The sequence below is a fragment of the Paroedura picta genome, chromosome 4, assembly GCF_049243985.1.
Source record: "Paroedura picta isolate Pp20150507F chromosome 4, Ppicta_v3.0, whole genome shotgun sequence".
Lineage (NCBI taxonomy): Eukaryota > Metazoa > Chordata > Lepidosauria > Squamata > Gekkonidae > Paroedura > Paroedura picta.
The window spans coordinates 92354057-92368627 of NC_135372.1; the positions used below are offsets into that span (position 1 = coordinate 92354057).

Below are 14571 nucleotides of genomic sequence, written 5' to 3' on the forward strand. Positions count from 1 at the left end.
TGTCCGGAGGCTGCTGTAGCGCTGACGCCCGTGGAACGTGTTTTGTCCCTCTCCCGCTCTTTATCAAGAGCCAAAAAGACTTGTGCGGAGCGCCTTTGCTTTCACTACCACCGTCTCCTTCCTTCAGAGACCAGGATTTCAGGAGGCGATTTACCAACAGGTTTGAAGGCCAGCTTCAAGGTCAGAAGCTGACCCTCCACGTTATGAGAAGAGCTTCCTTCGGGCTCAGTTTTTGGCATTTTCTTTGACTTCTAATCCCAATTTGATGTGAGCTGAATTTGTGTTTATTGGATAAATGTCAAGGTTGAGTGCAATAGTTTGTGAGCAAGTTTCAGTTTACTTGACCAATTTGGTACTGTTTGGAAAGGGCTGAGGTTTAAACCCTCTGTGATTTAGTAGGTTTCCACTTCTTCTGTTTTGTACCAGAATTCAAGCTACGAAGTGAAGTTGACCTGAGACAGCCTAGGGGGAGCTAATTTATACAACCCCACGGATGGACTAGTGTGTAGCTGTACAGCTTCGCATATATAGACATGGCAACTCCAGGCAATAAATCCCAATCAAATTCATGGGCCCCACCATTAAAAAAAAACATGCTTAGTCTGAGTTTGGAAAAAGTGTGCGCCTTTCCTCTCACTATGCCTGACATTCTGTAACCTAACATAGTATGATTTTCTTCACTGGCTAGCAGAACAATATGTACGGAAACTCAACAAGGAAATAGAGACAGACATGTGGGTTATTACTTGGGAAAATGTCAAGTGAATTGATGTGCATGGCATCATAATAGTGTCGTTCCGATTGATGTTTCTGGCAGTGAAACCTTTATGACCAGTTTCATGTGATTCCCTCCCCCAGTAGTGTTAGTAAAATACTAGTGTCTCTCTCACACATAATCCAGCAACTTTCAGAACCTGGCAGTTTCTCTATGCCTACCTTCAGTAGCTTTATTATTTGTGTCACTCTCCACATGTGTATTTCTACCCCCCCCCCAAAAAAAAAACATCTGCCCACTCCTTTTCTCTCTCCTGACAGTGATCCATATCCTGTAACTTGCAGTGACCTTTTAAATCCTATCAACTCCAGGCTCCAGAATGCTTCTCAGTCACCCCCTGCTTCTTGCAGGGACTGTCAATCTTGTACTAGGGTCCCTGGTCATCTGAGTCCAGCACTCCATTATCTCTTCTTCTATGTCCAACCTTACTCAAGCTGATTGCAGCTAGGGCGTCATCTGATATTGGAGCAGGAAAATGATTTTTTTTTCTGGCTGATGGATTTGGATGAGGAACCTTTCATCTGATATTTCCCTGGAGTCTTAAACACTATTTTTAAAAAGAGAGAGCACGGACCTTAGTTTGCTTTGTGTGCAGATTTCCTAGTTCTCCCCACTCAACAGCAATACTCACTGGAAAGGCTGGGGAGAATTCTCAGTTTTACAGCCCTCAGAAGCTTTATTATGAGGCAGAAACACTCCAAGGAATCCTGGGGAAACGGATGGGATACAAATGTAGCAAACAAAATAAGGGGAATCCATTGGGTTTGGGAAGATGTTTTTGCTAAATTAAGTGCAAAAACATAATAGAGACCCACCAGCAAGAAACTAAAATATGTTCTATACATAGGTAAGCATCAAGCAGCTGTCTACAGGAAACACTGGGACATTGGAGCATAATTAAAGGATCACTGTAACTTCAGTTTGCAAAGGCTGAGATGCCTCTCTAAAGCTCTTGGCCCCTCTGCAGATTGGTGAATGGCACTTGGAGGTCCAGCCAGGGAGACATTTTAGTGCCAAAGTTCCTTTCTGAAACAAGATGCCCAGGCTTTTCCTTACCTAACATTTCCAATTTTGCACAGAAGTGCAGAGCACAGCAGGGAAGCTGTTCTGTAGCTACCAAGTGTTGTTAACAATGTTCCTCACTATGGCTCCCCAGACACCCATGGACACAGCCGCAATTCTACAAACACAACTACCTGGATGCTGTTTAATTAATGTACATGTGATTAATTTTATAATTCTCCTGGTCTGTTTTTGCAAGAACTGGGACACTGATGAGAGGGCTGAGAGAATAGTCTTCCCACCCAGAGCTCACTGTTAAAAAAACATACATAGTCAAGACCATAAGTGCAATTTACCTATTTCTATGGAAAGCTGTGTGCAAGCTCAAAAGTGCTACTACAGTGGCTGCATTCATATGCACCTTCTCTTTCCTGATCACATTTTCCCTTCTCTAAACTTGAAGAAGCAGCTTTTCAAGAATAGATAAGACAAACACATGCAGCCACCACAGCACTGCCCTAGTACTTAAAGGCTATGGGAAGCTGAACACAGAATGCTCCCTTTTATCATTTTGCCTGAAAAGACTTCTAGTTGTCAAACAGCCTAGACAGAATCAGAGCTGCAATTTCAGCCTCCACAGCAAGTCAGGATTCTGAAGGCTGTCGCCTTGTTTTCTCTTGCTTTTTTTAGCCTCATGAACAGGTTTGTTTTAAGGCTAGCAAAAAACACAACCCATTGTGAAGAGTCATAACACTGATAAGAGTGAGAAAGGAATAACAGCATGGCTGACTGAAGCAGGAAGTGGGCAGCCCTTGCTTTGGAACTGTATAAAGTTGTGTTTTTTGATGGCCCTGGACAGATACAGATACCCAGACTGACTCACAAAGGCTGTCCAACTCTGCCTCTCCTCCTTCCCCACTCCTTTTCTTTTCTGAAAAATAAAACCAGAAAATACTTCAAACATAATTATCCCAATTTCCAGGAACTCCATCTGTACCCAACTTCTTGAGCTATGACTTGATTATATTTGTATCTGCAGGACTTCCTCAAGCTGAGATTCCCTTTCTTTCAACCTCTCCCCTTCAAAAAGTAAAACAACAGAAAGAAAAATAGGAGTCTTCAGGTATTTTAGAGGATTTTTTTTCTTTAGAAAAATACTATAAAGTTATAAAAAGCAGGAGGCTTTGAATCTGGCCCAGGTGGTCAAAGTTCGCAGACTGGTGGCTCCCTTCTGCAGAATGCAGGCACTTGCTGTTAATGCGCTTTTGACTGTAAGGAGAAAAGGAAATGGCATCAGTGACAGCTGACACAACACCCATTCATACAGCAAAAGCCTCCTCTAACTCATACAGCAACCAGCTGCCTCTTTGAAATGATTAAAAAAACCCTCACAACCATGTTTGCAACTTACCAGGAAAGTGTGTTGGCATGGAAGCTTTTTATTATTATGCTGTGAACTGCCTTGGACATTTTGGAGAGGCAGCATAGAAATCCTTTTTAATAAACAAAACAAATGTGAAATGACTTTATAAAGGATCACATGTAAGCATGAATTGGCTATTCCCAATTCCTAACAATGATTCTCAAAAGTTGCATATTCTCCAATGGACAGATGTCATCCCATAATAATATAATATAACTATAATTTTCAACTGCCCTGTCTTAGAGGCAATTGACACTTCTGGTTTGCCCAAGAAAGATCAGACTGACAAGAATGACTGGAATTGTCACAAATCACTTCACTGTGGAATCAGTGAGTATATAAACAGCAGTATCTTTGGTGGATACAGTTCTTAATTCCCTAGGTATAACCACTGAGCTGATCCTACAAATCAGCAAAGCCACCTTGTATTTCGTAAAATACCCTAAAATGTCTTTCTTGCATAGTCACAAGATAACAATCCCAAAATAACACAACTATAAATTCCTTGATTAGACAAAGTTTATACCCCAGTCCCCTCCTCTCATATTTGAGTTGGCAGCTGCAACTACAGCAGTAGAAAAAAAGAACATGATTTACATCTACAGACAACAGATGTTGTTTCTGGATCTAAATGAAAAGGAGCCAATGATATAGCAGTTTCAGGTGTAGATCTGTAAAAATCTGACAGACCTTTTCCAACTACAGGAATATAAAGGTGATAAGATTTTTTTTTCCTGGACAGAGATTGTGGAGAAACTACAGTTGTTAAATTTCTATTTGCCATGCAGCAAGCAGCACAAAAAAACACCTTGCTCTCAAATGCCGTGTGGTGGTTTACAAAAGAATTCCTCTGCAGAATTTGCTAAGAAAACATGACACATTTAAATGTTCACCGAAATTTCACATATCATCCTAATAATCTACATTCAACAAACTTTGAGTCCAATGGCACTTTTAAGACCAAAAAAGATTTATTCAAGGCACACTCCTTCATGCACACGAAAGTTCACACCTTGAATAAATCTTTGTTGGTCTTAAAGGTGCCATTGGACTCAAATTTTGAGAGCGGCGGTATATAAATATATATACCGTATTTGCCGGCATATAAGACGACTGGGCGTATAAGACGACCCCCCAACATTTCCACTCAAAATACAGTACTATGGGCCACTATAGGCAGCTATGTCTATCCCAAGTGAAGTGCACCCGGTGTATAAGACGACCCCACACTTGGAGGCATGTTTTTCAGGAGGGGAAAGTAGTCTTATATGCCAGCAAATACTGTAACTAAATAAATAAAATAAAGGTGCCATTGGACTCAAATTTTGCTGTGCTATTTCAAACCAACATAGCTATCCACTTGTATCAATCTACAATCAATTTCCAGTAACTGCAAAAATAGTATTACAAGATGTCCACCAAACTCTCTAATCCAGGAACCAGTTAAGTTTTGCCTTAAAGGTAAAGGTATCCCCTGTGCAAGCACTGGGTCATGTCTGACCCTTGGGGTGATGCCCTCTAGCGTTTTCATGGCAGACTCAATACGGGGTGGTTTGCCAGTGCCTTCCCCAGTCATTACCATTTACCCCCCAGCAAGCTGGGTATTCATTTTACCAACCTCGGAAGGATGAAAGGCTGAGTCAACCTCGAGCTGGCTGCTGGGATTGAGCTCCCAGCCTCATGGGTAGAGCTTTCAGACAACATTTCTGTTGTCTTACCACTCTGCGCCACAAGAGGCTCTAGGCTCCTTAAAGGTAAAGATAATGGTATCCCCTGTGCAAGCACTGAGTCATGTCTGACCCTTGGGGTGACGCCCTCTAGCGTTTTCATGGCAGACGCAATACGGGGTGGTTTGCAAGTGCCTTCCCCAGTCATTACCGTTTACCCCCCAGCAAGCTGGGTACTCATTTTTCCGACCTCGGAAGGATAGAAGGCTGAGTCAATCTTGAGCCGGCTGCTGGGATCGAACTCCCAACCTCATGGGCAGACAGCTTCAGACAGCATATCTGCTGCTTACCACTCTGCGCCACAAGAGGCTCACTAGGCTCCTTACCTGTGCTCTATTTCAAAAGGGGTTTGCTTGACATGACCTGGCTATCCCCAATATAATTTATACTGGTCTAAAGGAAACAATTCTGCTCCTCAGTCTTAAAGAATGCTCAGTCAAAATTGCTACCTTGTCCCCTGAACAGAAGCGCTGTGTCTTTGACTAGATTTCAAGGCTTTTCCTATTGCCATTTCCATACCAGGAAAGAGCTACAATTTCTGCTTGTGGTACAGCTAATAAAAGCCAAAAGCCTCTGCCAAGTGCTCTATGACTAAAGGACCAGAAATGAAAGGTGCTCATATCTCCCTTACCCCATCAATTTTGTTACATGAGCCCTTGCTTGTAAACAGACTGATTCAAATATAAAATAAATCTGCATATTGCATAAATCTCAATATGGGTGCCTTTTTGTTAATGAAACATGCCAGATAAGCTCTCAGACAGCTTTACTAGGGAACAGTACGGACGGTTAACATGAACAATGCAATTTAATAAACAAAGGCTACCACTCACTGCTAGGAAGAGTGACCATTTTGAATATCTTGTTTTTGCCTTTCTCATTACCAACCCACAACATAATTAAAGCAGCCTTAAAGTGGGGAAGCCATTAAAATCTCATAGCCACACCTTAAAATTGGTTCATGCCCAAAACCCAACAATTCAATATTATTATTATTATTATTGTTGTTGTTGTTGTCTGTTGTGGGGAGAGGAATGGGAAGACCACTGTAAGCGCTTTCAGCCTCCTTCGGGTAGGGAAAAGCGGCATATAAGAACCAACTCTTCTTCTTCTTCTATTATTATATTTAAATTTATTGCCCATCTCTCCCTGAGGGCTCGAGGCAGCTTACAATGTACTTGAACTGACTGGCAGCCTTGGTAAAAGGTATACACATAGTGACCAACAAGAGTTTGGGACGAGATTTCCATGGTGGTCCTCTTTTGCTGTACTGCTTGCAACACCTACTTTGAAAGTGCAACTGAGAAAACTGCTACATTTGAACACTTTTTACTGAACAGTATTTCAGTTTCTCTCTCTCTTGACATCTGAAACTCCTCTTATAGACTATACCAAATTAAAACCTTTGGGAAGCATTTTCTGAAATTTAATGGTCCCGAAATACCCAGCAAGGCTCTCTGGAGGGGAGAGGAAAGTGCCAGGCACTTACCTTCATTGTGTTCTGCTTCTCCTCAAAGCCCAAGGAGACCACTGGCTTCTTCCTTCTGATAGAGCCACCCAAGTCAGACGATGAAGGGGAAGGCAAGGGAGAGGGGGCGTGCTTGGCCTTCACTGGCCTACAGTAGGTGGCTGTATTCTTGCGTCTCTTGGCCTCCTCATCAGAGATGCAGTTGGTCTGCAATGCTTTGGGGCCATTCAGCGAGGAGCCCCGGTTCTCCAGCTGTGAAGCTTTGACCGGCACATGGCTGGGAGCCCTGCAGTCTAGATGGCTTACCCTCTTGATTCTGGCACCCGCAGAGACTGTTCCGTTGATGGACAGGGTGGAGGAAGAGATCCCAGATGACTTGGCCTTTGCAGAGGGGTGGGAGATGGGGCAGCTTGTTGCCTTGTTTTTGCCCAAATCCAGAAAACAGGTCTGTTTGTAGGGTGGGCTAGCAGGGGCCCCAGAAGATTGCTTGCGCTTCCGGGCCACAACCTCTGGCTCCATGCTGCCCGCCAGCTCCTTGGCTTTGGAGGACTTACTGGCCTTGGTCAAAGGCAACTTGCTGAAGGACGGTGAAGGGGTGTTGGCTGGGAGTGGGGAGGTAATGGACTGGCTTCCCCCAATGCAGTCTGACTGGCTGCAGGCAGCTGCTACATGAGGTGACCCCACTGCATAGTTCATACTGTGGTGAGTGCGACTCTCCCTGGATGCCACTGTTGCCGAAGCTGCAGAGGACACAGAGGTCCTGCCAGGGAGGCTGTGGGGAAGGCTGCAAACCAGAGAAGAACTGTTGTTCTGGTAAGTACTGGATGTAGAGAAGCCCAGAAGCACAGGCGATGGAGTGGAGAGGAGCTGGTGATCAGCAGCTGGAGGGATCCTTCTGGTTAGGTCAAGAAAGAAAAGGGGGGAAAGTGGAGCCGATCTCTTTAAATTATTCGAACTCTCAACTTGTCAATCTCCTTTGCCCAGTGCTAATCCTAGCCAAGCCACATCAGTCCTCTTGATTTTTCAGTAGAAGTCGGCATCCGAACAAAACATATTGTCTCTCCCCCCACCCCCATGTTCTGTCAGATTCCAAAAGACTAACAGCAACCCTTACATGTTGCTATGGGCATAAGGCCTTGGTTTTTCCCACAAGGGGATGAGCTTGTGGGGCTTTCCCATTCCTGCCATGGCTGCTAAAAATGCACAGTAGCTACAGGGCTTTCACATGCCAGGTTTTCTCACATTTTCCTGATTACATGGATGCCACCCTGGCTTTGCTCCCACAAAACAACAAAATCTTTTTTTTTTTAAGCCAAGGACCTTTAACAGCTGTACTGACCATGCAGCTTTTTTACAGATCTAAAACAGCTGCTCCAATACCAAATCTCATAGTCAGAGTTTTTCCATAAATGAGACCGAGTTTACCATTTCAATCTGTTACCTTGTTTCTGATTGTCTGAGCATGAACAACACAGAGCTATGAACCTACAAGTGCAGGAGACAGTCTGGTATTCTGGTATCGATATTGCTACCAATGTTGGAAAAACTTGTGTGACCTAACAGTTAAATTCACTAAGATTAGTAAAGTGCTAAACTGGACTTTCTGATAAAGATCACCAAAGGAATGGTTTATTCAGTCTGGTGACTTTGGGTGAAAAACTGTCATATACTGAAAAATAAATGTGGAGGTTTGGGAGGGGGAATTATATTAGGTTTACTGAAATAAAACAAATCCCAAAAGCCTGTGCAACAATGAATGCCTATAAATGCATAGACGCCCAGCATCTTGGTCAGAGACCCAGAATGGGATGGGTTTTTTTTTTTTTTTGGGGGGGGGGTTGCTCAGATTGAAGTTCTTGTCCACAATCCATCATCAAACCCTGCATTCCAGCACCATCTACTGGAGAATTTGTGGCTGAATGTCCCTGCAGGTTGAAGGGACCAAAAGGTTAATTGAATGAATAAACAGTTGCTACTCTCAAAGGTTTGTGGTGACTGACAACAAAGCTATAGAGTAACAACACACTGCATGGAAAACTCTGACCATATGCACATTTTTATAGCTATAGATACAAATGCACTATACACATGGGTTTTTAGAGCTTTTTCAGGTTTTTTCCCCTACACAATAAATGTGCAGTGGGTTCTTCACTGGCTGCCAAGGATCCAGGTGCCTCTTCTGAAGGCATCATTCCCACTAAAGAGATACTGCATTCCTTGTGCACAAAATATGCACTGTTCTGACACTTCCATTGCTCTAGTGACTCCACTGTGGAATGGGGTTGGGAAAGTGACAAATTCCAATTGCTCAGGATAATAAAGGCTCCCTCCATTTCCAAGCCAAAGCTGCTGGCAGTATTTTAAACACATTTAAAATCCTTCTTGAGTACCACAGCACTGTAGAGCAGGATTAGGTATCAGAAATGTGAGAGAAAAAAACACCTGCAAGGCTAGTGCTCCAAGCAACCACACCTGACATTTCTTGGGCTTCCTTGTTAATTTTTTTCCTGCCTCGTTTACATCTTTGACACAGCTAGAGTACACTCCCTTTATTATGTCTTGAAAAGAGGTGGTGAAAGGATGATTGACATTTCCTCTTGGAAAGGTAGGGTTTTTTTTTTGACATCTACAGCCTGAGAAAAACATGTCCAGTCGCCAGATCAAAAGGACATTTTTGGAGATCTGAAATAAGCAAACCCACTGCATATTTCTCAAAATTAGGGATGCTTCTTGATCGTGAAATTTTAAAATCTTTAAAATCTTAAAGCATTTTATATATTACAATAGTATAAATCTTAAGGACACACAATCAAATATATTATAAAAGATGGATAAAATGAAAACATAAAGCTCTGGGGTTCTTCCCCCATTTGTTCTGAAAACCACACTCTTCCTATTTCTTTCTTGCACTGGTTTGTTCCAGCCAGCCTTGAATAAAGTAGGCACCTCACAAGGCGGCTACTTTTCATACAGCCCCTCTTCCAACTCTTTTGAAAAGAGAATATCTGCAATGAAATGGATTTATGGGAATATCACACAACAGAGCAGAAGGTGGTTCACTGACCATCAGGAAGAACCATTAAGCAAATGAGGATTTAGGAGGTTTATATTGCTGCTTGGTGTAGTGGTTAAGAGCGGCCGCTTCTAATCTGGTGACCCCGGTTTGATTTCTTGCTCCTCCACATGCAGCCAGCTGGGTGACCTTGGGCTTGCCACAGCCCTGATAGTGCTGTTCATGCAGAGCAGTTCTGTTAGAACTCTCAGCCTCACCTACCTCACAGGGGAGAGGAAGGGAAGGCAATTGTAAGCCACTTTCAGACTCCTTTGGGAAGTGAAAAGCATATAAAAAAGGATATAAAAAACAACTCTTCTTCCTTGGCTGCAGGTATTTCTTTACTTCTCTAATTTTCAAAGACTGTAGATCCAGCACTTGCATATGTATTTGGAACAATTCCTGCCTATGAATCATAACAGCAGAGATCACATCAACAGCCCTTAAGGCTAAATCTTGGAATACCTTCTTTTGTATCAGAGCATTTAAAAGGGTCTGATTTGCAATCCTAAGCATGTTTACTCAGATGTAAGTCCATGTTATTCAGTGGGCTCACACCCAGGAAATTCTTAGAACTGCAAACTAAAACGTAATGTTAATGACAAAGCTTATATAAAGGTCCACATTCAGTAAAAAGGAGATAAAAAACTTAAATGAAAAATGAGTTAAGGAAATTACCACAGTACTGATTCTGACTAGATCTTCTGTGCAGAAACAACACACAGATCCAGGTTGTTACTCATGCTCCCAAACACTTTCGCCTCTAAAATGGAGGCAACACTCTACTTTCTCTTAAAATGTCAGCACAACTTCTCAGCTGTTTTAAAAGAAAGATCATTTGTCCTGTGCATCTACAAATGATTTTGGGGTTAAATATCTCTTAGTCTTCATAATACAAACTAAGCCACTGTTGATTTAGAAGTTAACACATAAAATGGCTTCCCTGCTCAGTAGGGCAAACCAACACCTACCAATGAAAAGAAACTGTTATTCTAAGAGAAATGGGGTACTATCACTGGGCCAGAAAAATACCATTTAAACCTCTGTAACAGAGGACAGAATAAGAGCTCCAGAAAGTAGGAAGCAGCGCAGGATGGCCAACAGAATACACTGGGCTGGAATTCAGTGAAGGAGGATCTCAAATTGCCAACTTTGGTATTATTACCTAAAGCCGTCACTGAAGGAAGCAGCAGGCTTCAAAATCCAACCCTTTTAAACCACCTCCTCATATTCCCATTTTGGTAAGGCATACAATAACCCTGAAGACTAAGAAGCATGTGGCAAAAGTTAGGCTCTGGGTGTATTTGGTGAAATTAAAGGAATTCTGTGTTTCTGAAAATTTAGAGCTACAAATAAAAAGAAAGGCATTTCTAAATAAAAAAACACACATCCCTGAAAATGCACAACAGACAAATGTAAAGCAAAGTTCCAAACTGATTTTTTTAAGCAGCTATATCTTATAGCAGTCATACTAAATATGTTTAACTGAATCTTCAGCTAACGGGGGATTCATTTTTGTTTTGTTAATTCACATAGTATCAAGGATGATAAAAATTAATGGTTTCATCAAAAGCTCAGAAATTTTCACTGTATGTCTATCCGGATGGAAAGACTCCCAAGAAATTCTCCTGGACTTGGTACTTATGCGCACATTCTGTCTGTGTGGCATTTCTCCCAGGGTTGCTGCCATCTGTTTCCACATCATGCTACTGGTTGGTTGCCCCTGACAGTCTCTCATTTCTCCTGCCACCACTCAGAGGCAGGCTTGCAGCCATCTACAGATAAAAAGTATGGCTGAGCAGAAGCGGGGGAATGAGGGGAAAGGAATTTTGGAAAACATTTTTTGCAATCAACGCTCCACTTCTGATTGGGGGGGAGGGAGGGTAGAACCATTTTCAATGTGGCTGTCCTCCCCCAACACCCCTTCAGAGGACACTGCCCTAGTTTGAAATCAGCTTCATGACGTTGCCACTGAGTTAAATCTGGCTGGGTATGTTAGCAATGTGATCCCTGATGGCTGCGGATCAGCAAGAAGATGACACTGTTTGGAAGAAGAAAAAATGCTAAAACAGGTGAGGGGAAAGGAGAAAGTCATGGGGGGACCACAAGAGGCTCAGGAAAAATTTCCAGGTTTCTTTTGAGCAGAGATGGTTGCTTTGTGAACCTCCAGTGAAGCAGTTACTTCCTGGTACACAAACCAAGGTGTAAAACAATATATGCACAAGTCCATAGTGTTTCTAGAGTTCATATCCTACCCTCCAGGCAAATATAAGCACAGAACAGAAGCAGGTGCTGTGAAGTCAAGATGTGTTTCAACAGGCCTTTGAGACTTCAGAGACGTGTGTGATTCTGGAATGGTTTCTTCCTTTGCGCAAAAATATTGCTAGTATATGTGTCTACCTGCATGTGCTCATACAAACAACCATGCCATTGTACACACGGGCCTTAACACACACCCTGGTTAAATTAGAGAGTGTGTTATGTTTTCTGTCTAGAATAACTTACTTCCACATGTGAGAGCTGAGATGCCTCTCCAGCATGGAACTGAGCGCTGAGCAGAACCGATCCAGCCGGCGGCTAAACACGTAACACCCTGGGCTCACTAACCTGCTTCCAAAGGTGCAGAACTGTGGGGGGGAGGGGAAGGGAAGAAAAAAAATAGATGCATAAAATTCATGCAAACAGCATGCCCTGCAACCTGACAAGGTCAGAGACAAGATCCTTCTGTCACTATGGAAGAGGTTCATTCCATACACGATCTCTCCCAGTTCGCAAACAACAGAAGACAAAAACCTATAGAATGCAAACATTAAAAGATGAAGAAGGACTCATAGCTCAGTGGTAAGGAAGCACACATGCTTTCAATGCAGATGGTCCCAGCCTCACACATGAACTCTCAGGACGCTGCTTCACGGTGAAACAGATCATCCATCCATCAAGGTCAGTATTATCTATTCAGACTGGCAGAGGCTCTCCAGGGTCTCAGGGAGAGGCACTTTCTATCACCAACTCTTTTTCAATTGGAGATGCTGGAGACTAAGCCTGGGACCTTTTGCATGCAAAGCAGAGGCTCTTCTCCACTGAGCTAATCCTTGACATCTCCTGTGAAAGGATTTCAGGTAGTATGGCTGCTGCCATTCATAGTAGACAGTTCTAGGCAAGGCAGCTATTTACGTTCAAGTGTCCAGGACTTGTCTTGCAACATTTGAACCACGTGTCTGCTCTTAAAAATGTGGTGGAGTGAGTTTACAGACCAGCAATCACCTCAGCCGGCCACTTACCGCTTGGGGACGTGGCGCCCGCATTGCATAATGACAATCCAGCTTACGGGAATCCTCTGCTGTGTCATCCTCACTCTCCTCACTTGACACCCGACCGGTGCCTTTGGTTACTGGGAAAGGATAGAGCCCATGGTCGACTTCACCAGAGGTGGCAGGCAGGTCATCAAGATCACTTTCAGAGGATACCCTTGACCTAAGAGAAGAAGAAGAGTTGATTCTTATATGCCGCTTTTCTCTACACAAAGGAATCTCAAAGCAGTTTACAGTCGCCTTCCCTTTCCTATTCCCACAACAGACACCCTGTGGGGTGGGTGAGGCTGAGAGAGGCCTGATATCACTGCTTGGTGAGAACAGTTTTATCAGTGCCATGGGGAGCCCAAGGTCACCCAGCTGGGAGTGCAGAATCAAACCCGGCATGTCAGATTAGAAGTCCGCACTCCTAACCACTACACCAAGAGAAAGGAGTGACATCTCCAAGGGTAGAATGCCTTGAACTGTCTTGAACTGTTAATAAAATCTTTGCTGGCTCCCTGCTTTGGGGAGGAGTCCAACTCCTGCAAAATTATCAAATAAACTTTGCTTTCGTGGAGGTGCTGTTCCCAGCTGTAGAAGAGTGGGCTCTTCCAGGCAGGCATAACTCAATGGTGAAAGAGCTGTTCTGCCAGGCCTATGGTTGGGGCCTTGTAAACATCATCTAAATCTGCTGGCCTCCATACTCAAATTCAACCTAAACCCACCCAATTCAACCTTTTCTTCTATAGCAGCAGTATTAGTGTTAAATACTAGTTTTAACTTCAGATTTAAATCATATTTAATGTTTTAATTATACACACACACACACACACACACGCACTAGAAATTAAGCCCGCTGTGCTTTAAAGACAGCGGGCGCTAGGGGCCCTGTAGAGTCCGGCAGGGTGGCCCTGTAGAGTTGGCAGTGGTCAGGCCACGCACCCGAGGCCGGGGATGGTGCGGCCTGTGTGGCTCTCCCGGCGTCTGCCGGCTCCTCGGCACCTACCTGAGTTGTCAGAGGGTAGGCGCCATAGCGCGCCTCCCAATTGGCCACTTGGCCCCTGATTGGCCCTCTCCGAGTTTTTATCCCTGACGGGTCCCGCCCTAACTCCTCCCCACAAGCCCTTACTGCTTTATTTAGTCCACGGCGCCCTGCGCCGCGGGACGTTTAAAGATATATATATATGTTATATTTTTAAGCTAATGTAATCTGCCCTGAGTACATGGGGAAGGGTGGAATGTGAAAATAAATAAAATAAAAAATAAAAGCAATTCTGCAAAGACAACTTCCTCTCCTCTCTTTACCTGGGGAGACCTCTGTTTCTGTACCTGGGAAGTGCACAGTGGGAGTGAGACTGCTTCACTCGGCAAGGAGAAGTGGTGGGCAGGACCAACGATGCCTGTGACAATGAAAAGGTTTCCTGCGAAAGCCGTTCCACAGCCGCTTCCTTCCTAACTGGGCTCTTCTCTTTGGGGAACTCTCCTTTCCTGGCACTGGCCTTCAGCTCAGCTACCAGGACATCAAAATCCTTGGCACGCCCTTGCACCTCGCGCCGCTGATGCACAGAATGGATCTGGAGCACAGGCAGGAGGGAATGGTCAGAGCCATCAGCTGAAAAGCTTGTTCAGCACCATAATCCACAAAATGATAAAAGACAAAGACATGCATACAAGGACCACACTGCAAAATTGACCCCTTCAGATAAAAGGTTCATCATCCAGCATTGTAAGAGTACAAGCTATGATATGTGATTTTTGCATATGGGTGCTTTCAAATAAAGAATTCCTCACATGAAAACACACAGTCTGGTCCTAAGCAGAGTCACAACCT

The 14571-nt window shown here is 43.7% G+C and overlaps 1 protein-coding gene across 12 annotated transcripts in view; it reads right to left on the reverse strand.

Moving 5' to 3' along the window:
• Positions 1-2901: 2901 nt before the first annotated feature.
• ATXN7L2 (ataxin 7 like 2) overlaps positions 2902-14571 on the reverse strand; it is a 32840-nt gene continuing 21170 nt past the window's right edge. For 9 of the 12 annotated variants that reach the window (XM_077334217.1, XM_077334214.1, XM_077334213.1 and 6 more), the window contains 4 exons: positions 14070-14314; positions 12729-12921; positions 11953-12074; positions 2902-7290 (listed from right to left, as the gene is read on the reverse strand). In XM_077334217.1, coding sequence (XP_077190332.1) covers positions 6354-7290; positions 11953-12074; positions 12729-12921; positions 14070-14314 — 1497 coding nt within the window. In that variant the 3' untranslated portion in view covers positions 2902-6353. The remainder of the gene's footprint in view (positions 7291-11952; positions 12075-12728; positions 12922-14069; positions 14315-14571) is intronic. The other 3 variants (XM_077334210.1, XM_077334209.1, XM_077334211.1) reach the window with 3 other exon arrangements.